At 36.7% G+C, this 8,167-nt stretch overlaps 1 protein-coding gene across 3 annotated transcripts in view; it reads right to left on the bottom strand.

Moving 5' to 3' along the window:
- Positions 1–205: 205 nt before the first annotated feature.
- The window catches only part of DNAAF4 (dynein axonemal assembly factor 4), a 76,723-nt gene continuing 68,761 nt past the window's right edge, over positions 206–8,167 (bottom strand). For 2 of the 3 annotated variants that reach the window (XM_043981124.1, XM_043981125.1), the window contains exon 10: positions 206–1,088. In XM_043981124.1, coding sequence (XP_043837059.1) covers positions 982–1,088 — 107 coding nt within the window. In that variant the 3' untranslated portion in view covers positions 206–981. The remainder of the gene's footprint in view (positions 1,089–8,167) is intronic. The other variant, XR_006354665.1, reaches the window with a different exon arrangement.

Genomic DNA, 8,167 nt, shown 5'->3' with positions numbered 1-8,167 from the left:
TCTCTCAAGCCATCTCTCTGCTCCTTAGACCACAAAGGCAGCAGCCACACCTAATCTTATCTCCCCAGGGGTAAGGGAGACTGGAATGAAGGGTGGTGGTCTGGATGGTTCCACTTATCTCTTTAGGTGTGTCTGTCCTGTGGTTTAGTTTCTCCAGGAGAAGGTTCTTTGATGTACCCCCAGAGAACTTCTGGGGTGCTCTGGGCCCAAAACATAATGATACAATTCGACAGACAAAATATTCTGACATCTCACATATGATATAAAATCATCTTATCACTTCAATTCTCTATTGAACATTCCAGGAAGGTTTCAGTGTTTCTGATCATTCTATTTTTATTTTTTTGAGTGAAATGAAATGTGGTTAGTTTTCTTGCTGCCCTGTCTATAATTAGATGTGTAGACAAGTTTTGTTCAACCAGTTGCTCCTCCAGGTTAAGCCAACTTAATTTGACACAGTGATGCTAAAAGAGTATTAGAAAAAAGCCAGGGGATATTCTTTATATTAGGATAAGTAAATTAAAATATATGCATTACATGCAAAAATAACTACTATATCTCAATAACTCAGTTGTTTTATTGGTAAAACAAAATTTAAATGAGAACATTATAAACTATGTATTTTTTAAAATAGATCAATGATCAAAATTAAATCAACACACTAATATTAAGCACCAAACACATGTCTAGTTACTTGGACAAGCTCATACAACAAAGAAAAAAGAGATAAACTTCTAAATACTTTTAAAGTAAAGAATTAAAATGTATTATTTTTTACTTTGATTTATTTTCTCAAAACTTGTTTAACTTGGATAGCTTGCTTCCTACAACTTTATAATATTTTCCCTTCTACAGAAATTATAGAAACAAACATGAAGTCATTTGGCAGTATGAACTAGAATACAGAAAAAGGATATGAATGTGTTTACTTCCTTATTATCAACACAAAACACAATATCTAGTTGCTTGTAGTACTTGTTATTATTCTAGTTCAGTTCCTTGGATTATATTCCGAATCTTCTCAGCATCTTTTCGTACAATTTTGTTGAATGGGTCGATCTTAAGGGCCGCTTCATAATCCTGTAAACCTGTATTTATACAGCAAGGGGCAACAAAATCTATATTTTATAAAATACTGTCATGTATATATGTATATATATATATATATGTATATACAGACACGTGTGTGTGTAATATAGTATTCTCCAAACTGTATCTGACTAGTATACAGAAATATAGTTCTTTCCAGACATTAATTCTTAGTAGTTTCCTGCCTCTCTCATCTATTTATTATTGCAATCTCTAGGGAGTCTTGTATTTCATAACAATTATAATGAGACCTTCACTCAGGTTAGGTAAGGAAATTATTTACTTCTGAGTTTAAAATATAAGTTTGAAATTGACAAAGCCATGATACATCATTGAAACTTAAAATTTTCGAAAGTAATTTTTATGTTGCTTTTAAGTTTATCCTTACCCATTGCCTAGAAATCCATCTATACTTGTTACAGCCCTGTTTTGTTCCCCTTAACAACTGTTTCTTCTCTCCAAACACTGCTTTTTCTTTAAGCTATCAACCATGCACATACTCCTGAAGGGAAAGAAACCACTTAAGAGCTTTAGAAGAGAAATACCTCAAAACCCCTAGGCTGCTCCTTACAATTTTTGAGTATCATCACCCATTTTCTCTTCCTTTCTTTCTTCTCTTAGAAGAAGTCTCCTTAATGCATGGTTAAGAGCAAACCCTTAATTTTGTTCTTGATCTTATCTCCTTCAGGTCTCTGATATAGGATTCATCTTTTCTCTCTTGCATCTTTGTTCACTCCCAGTCAATTAGCTCCTTCCCATCTGCCTAAAAATATGTTCACTTCTCCCAAATGCTAAAATAGATCTTCTGGGACTCATCTCTTCCAACTGATTAAAATCCTCATTCTCTCTACTACCTTATTGTTAAACTTAGTGCCTTGCACAGAATAGGTGCTTGGTAACTCGCTTGTTGATGTGAAATGAAACTTCCTTAAAATGTTGTCTTCATCCTGATATAAACATTTTGGAGAGCAATAACTATACAATAAACATCACTGACTGGATTATATCTTTTGACTCAGCAATTCCCTACAATTTTATACTAAAATATAAAAAAATACCTACCTGTACAAAAATATTAAATGCTGCTTTATTTTAATACCAAACTTGAAACAGCCTATGCATCAAACAGTATTCTTAGTAGCGTTTGAAGATCTGAATTATCTGACTAAATTATGGTATTGTGGGGACCAATTTTTAATTGGGGAGTGTTAGCTAAGCGGCTCGCTGCAAGATTGGTTCAAGGAAGGAGACTGGCAGCCTCCCTCAAAACAGAGCAGGATTTATTTAAGAAGAACGAACTTAAAAAAAAAAAAAACACATAAAGAGGATCAGTAGGATCAAGGGAAAGGAAATAAAATGGGGAAAGGGAAATTATACAACCTGAGTAACACCACTGCCCAGGAATCAGCTGAGAATACACAGCAGCATCCTGTTGCCTTCAAGCTTCCAGCTAGAATGGCGAATCTCCTTCTTCCCAGCAGACCCCAGACAGCCCCCAGCCAATTGACTGGCCACTTTGACAGTCACATGACTGCCCTCACTAGGCTTCCAATCATTATAATTTTGCCAGGCCCATGTAGGCGTTGGTGACTAGTGATGACGTGAGGTGCCAGCGCCATGGAGACAGCTACAACCAAAGGGTGGAGCACCATGCCGTTTATAGAGCCCCAGAGGCCAGTGTGTGCCAAGTTTGTTTTTTTTTTAATTCTAGCCAAAAGATGGGGTCATAAAAACCTCAAATAACAATGAATTCTTTATATTCCCCCATTTCTTTCATCAGGAAACACAAGGTGTTTCCTTGATGGAACAATAAATAATAAACAATAAATAAATTTTAAAAATAACAGAATATCATAACCAATGCTAACAAACAATATACTAATAACAATATAGGAAAGGGAAAATATATATTACAGATGATATATATAGTAACAGAAGGAAAAACAAAAAAACCCAAAAATGTCCATTTAAAGTCCTTAAAACCTTATCTTCAAAGGAGGGTTGAGATGTCATCAGGGGAACGGGACACTGGTCTGGATTCTAGCTGTCTCTGGAACTGCTGGGTTTTCATTAATATTTAGCACAGCATTGTCCAAAAATGTTCAAATTAAATAATGAAAGCTCTTCAAAATATACAAAACAAATTTAAACTTGATATATACAGCATATTGGAGTCCCCCCTTTAACTTTAATAGTAACAGACATAGCAGATTTAAGGAGCCCCACTTCAGTAGAGGATGAGGCCCATAGGGACTCAGGAATGTCAGAGGTGATTTTGGATATATCCCCTACTGCTCCTTGAGCATCTGCAATCAAAATTCGTAACAAATGAACAGTATCCTCTGGCAACCTCAGAGAGACAGCCCCATCTGGAGCACAAGATATGGTTGCTCTAAGTTTACAAAGGCGATCACGACCTAATAAATTTACAGGGGTATCGGGCATAAGTAAAAATGAATGTTCTACAGTTAAAGGCCCCATAGATACCATGCAAGGGGTTAATTCTGCCACTCTTTGGGCCTTACTTGAGACTCCTACTACATTTAAAGATCCAATAGCATTACATCCAGGGTCTGGTTTATGCACTAAGACTGATTTAGAGGCTCCTGTATCTAACAGACAATCATAATATGTGTCCCCAACTTTGAGGGTCACATGGGGTTTGTTACTCTGGGGAGGTGAATGGATTGGTACAAAGGGGTTCAAAAATTCAGGATCTGGAAAAGTAAAGCTTTCTGTATTTATTTTCCACTCTTCCCCTGGACACCGTCAGTCCTGTGTCTCCCTCTGAGGGATTCTAGACTTACCCTGATTCTGATTCTGTCCTTCTGTACCTCCCTGATAGGGTCTATGATTATACTGATTAGGGTTAGGGCCTGTAATTATCTTGGTTCTTTCCTTTCTGGTAAAAATTTCCATAATTATTCTGGTTTCTCCTGAAAAAATATTCCAGACCCTCAGTTACTGCCCACCTAAGTTCTTGCTTTCTAATTCTACATTCTCTCAATGAGTGTCCTTGTTTTTCACATTACTGACACACCATAGGGGTTTTGTCCTGACCTTTAAATGCCTGACCTGAAAGTGCTGGTGCCAGAATGCTTTGCTTAGCTATATTGTCTTCATTCGCCTCAAAGATATAGGTGGCAATTTCTTTAAGCCTTTCTACAGCCATATCTTTCCAGCCTGGACACTGTGTCATAAAAAATTTATGGATTTCTGGCAAGGATTGATATACAAATGTATTACGTACAATATAGGAGTCTTTTGAGTCTGGTGGGTCCAGTCTTATAAATTGCCTAGCAGCTTCACAAAGTCTATCATAAAATCTATTAGGTTGTTCATTAGGCTCCTGAGCAAGTTTTAAAAAATTTTGCCAGTTGTCAGATTTCTTAAAACAGGATTCCATTTGTAATGATTGGGGAATGATGCTACCTGCTGGAGACTTACTGTAGAAAAGCTCCATCATGAAGTGAAGGTCTTTGAGGGCAAGACCAGGAGTCTTTTCTTTGGTGTCAGGAAGTGAATCTGCTTGTGGGAGGAAGAAGGGAGGAACCTGGTGCTCTGACTGGGTCTCTTTCCTTTGGACTCTGGTGGAGAGTGGAGCTAGAAATGTGCTCTCCCTTTAATAGATAGATGAATGTAGGCCTTTCTCTCTCTCTTTACCAAATTCTTATTCTCCTTAATAAATGCTTAAAAGCCTAACTCTTCCTAAAGCTTATAATTTATTGGCTACTACTCATTAGATATTTTAGACAGACTAGGTAGAATTTTAGCTTTAACAGATGGCTGACCACGAAGAGGAAAGCTGAACCTCACTCTTCTGATCTTCTGGCTGGGTAAGAAATTTCCCCTACCCTTTCCCTTTAAATCTGAAGTACTGCTGAATTGCCGGGTGTTTTCCCTTTAAATTTTTTTCAAATGGACCTTTTAAACTCCCTAATTACCCTATTTTTTATTTTAGTCTGTTTAACCAGACAAATGAGAGATAAGATCATATTGATGCTTTGTTTTTGTGGATTTTCTATTTTTATTTTTATTTTTGTTAGAAGAGCCAGCAATGTACTCACACAAGGAAATATCTCCCCCTCTCCCAAACATGCTTTTTCAGAGAAACCTGAAGAGATTCCTGCAGTTTTTCCAAGTTCTAACACTAATTGTTGCTCTAATTTTGCATGCCTGGAGGCAAAGTTGGGGAAGAGGAATCCAGGCCTGAGTTCAAAATCAAGTCTGATTCAAATTGCCCTGGTCCCTCCCTTCCTCTCCAGACCCCACCTTCTACACCTCCCATGGCCAAGCCCATTGCTTCCCCTGCCCTGGAAGTCCAGAGATCTGATGCGCATGCGCAGCTTTCTCTACCTGCATTTGCAGCTTCAGGCTCAGCCCTTCCCTGGCCTGGCTGTGCTTCTGACTCAACCTTAGAAAGCCCTTTAAATTCCAGATATGCTCCTTTTGTTCATAATTTTGCTAATCTGCTTTTGTCTTTAATTAGTAACCTTATAAAGCATTTGGATGGTGAAAGTACTGACAGACAATATACAGGGGTTAAAGAAGAAAAACTTAAGCTGAATAAGAATGACAATCATCAACATAGTTCAAGATTCCACTTCTTTTGCCATGGAAAGGTATATATTTTACAGAAATGTAGAAGTAAGCAGCAAGGTATTGATATGAGTATTGGGGATTTTAGATATTGGAATCAAAAGTGTTCTAAATTCACTCAGATTATTAATGTCAGTTCAGAGGTTACATAGGATTTCTATGCTATTACATATACATTTTGAAATTAATGGTATGGGTTTATTTTCATAGAGATTTTTATGCTTTTGAGATTGTGTTTTATACTTAGTTTTTAAAACAAGGAGAATATTTGTAAAAGCTTTTTATAGTCATGTGATCAAGTTTATATTTTATAATACTCTTATTAATATTAAGTTCATATTCATTTAGATTTCCTTAGTTTGAATTTCATTGTCTTTTATTGTTCCATGTGTATTTTCTTTTATTCATTCATCTATCTAATTTTGAAATATTACAAGATGGTTTTGATTTCATAATACAATGTTAATTTTGGGAGTATTGTGCTCCCATATTCTGAGTTGTTTGTTTTTGTTATTTTTTCTCAACTGATTATTTGATCAAACTCTTTAAAGCATTTCCCTGCCAAATTGGTTGCCATGGCAAGTGTAAATTGATTCTAGAAGTATTATTTTTGATAAGCATATTCCAAAAAAAAAAAAAAGAGGGGAATGTTTGTAAAAGTTTTCTTTTTTTCAAAAAAAGTTTTCTTTAAGATTGTGTTGTGCTTTAACTCGTATTTAAATATGTTCTGATTTTTCACAAAAGTAATTGTATACTAAGTAAAAAAAAGGGGTATTATTTGAAATTGTTGTATAATTATATATTATATTCTGAGTCAAGATGTATTCACATTTTTTGCAATCATTTATTATCCTCAATTTTAAAATCCATATGAGACTTGGATTATGGGAACTTATCATTTAAGACATTAATTGCCTTTATTCTGAGTTATTAGATGCCATTTGGCCAAGATGCCATCCAATCACAAGAGGAATACATGCAAGAGCAGACACTGAACTGTCACATGAGGGGAGACATGCATGAAGTCAAGGTATGGCCGAGGGAACGGGTTTTGACAAATGTTGAGGGTGGATTCTCTTGGTTTAATATTTTATTCTCTTTTTACCCCACAATATTGTACAGATGGCTGGAAGTATTCATCCCACCCATCTCATTCTACACCTGGCTTCTATGCACCATCAGAGGAAGATGTCAATGTCAGGCCTCCTATATCTAAAGCTTCCAAGAAAAATATTAATTGGTCTCAGGCCATAGAAGCGCTCAAAAGGGACTTTAAAGATAAAGTTAGAGAGGTAGAGGAAAAAATGGAAAGAGAAATTAGGGTGATGCAGGAAAGACATGAGAAAAAAGTCAACAGCTTGAAAAGACAAATTGGCCAAATGGAAAAGGAGGTACAAAAGCTTTCTGGTGAAAATAATTGCCTAAGAATTAGGATTGAACAAATGAAAGCTAGTGACTTTATGAGAAACCAAGACACAATAAAGCAAATCCAAATAAATAAAAAAATAGAGGGCAATGTGAAATATCTTCTGGGAAAAACTGCTGACCTGGAAAATAGGTCCAGGAGAGATAATTAGAAAATTATTGATCTACCTGAAAACCATGATCAAAGAAAGAGCTTAGACATCATCTTCCAAGATATTCTCAGGGAAAACTGCCCTGATATTCTAGAAGCAGAAGATAAAATAGAAATTGAAAGAATCCATTGATCACCTCCAGAAAGAGATCCCAAAAGGAAAACTCCTAGGAATATTATAGCCAAATTCCAGAGCTCTCAGGTCAAGGAGAAAATATTGCAAGCTGCCAAAAAGAAAGAATTCAAGTCCCCAGTCAGGATAGCACAAGATCTACATTAGCACAGCTTCTACATTAAAGGACTGGAGGGCATTGAATATGATATTCCAGAGGGCAAAGGAATTGGGATTACAACCAAGATTCACCTACCCAGCAACACTGATCATAATCTTTCAGAGGAAAAAAATGGGACTTTAATGAAAAAGAGGACTTTCAGGTATTCATGATGAAAAGACCTGAACTGAATGGCAAATCTGACTTTCAAATACAGGACCCTAGAGAACCATAAAAAATTGGAGTTGGGGGACATACCTGGGGTCATGCAGTGGGTGACTCTCTTATGTCTGAGGCCGGGTTTTGTCTGGGATTCCCCTGGTTCCAGGGGTGATGATTTGTCCACTGTGTCACCTAGCTGCCCCATGATGACATCTTAAGAGTTAAATTGAGGGGTGAGGGAAATGCACTGGGGCAGGGGGAAGGGCAGAGGTGAAATCCTACATGAAAGAAACAGGAAAGGGCTTATGGAGTGGGGGAAGAAATGGGGGGAGGAGCACGGCAGTAAATGAATTTTACACTCATAAGAAAAGGCTCAAAGACCTTAAACTCATCAGAGTTGCCTCAAAGAGGGATTAACACACACACCCAACTGGGGGGAGTAATCTATTTAATCTGGGCAGTAAATGAG

The sequence above is a fragment of the Dromiciops gliroides genome, chromosome 2 (assembly GCF_019393635.1).
Source record: "Dromiciops gliroides isolate mDroGli1 chromosome 2, mDroGli1.pri, whole genome shotgun sequence".
Lineage (NCBI taxonomy): Eukaryota > Metazoa > Chordata > Mammalia > Microbiotheria > Microbiotheriidae > Dromiciops > Dromiciops gliroides.
The sequence above is the reverse complement of the archived record's forward strand: the minus strand, read 5'-3'. Positions and strand labels throughout refer to the sequence as shown.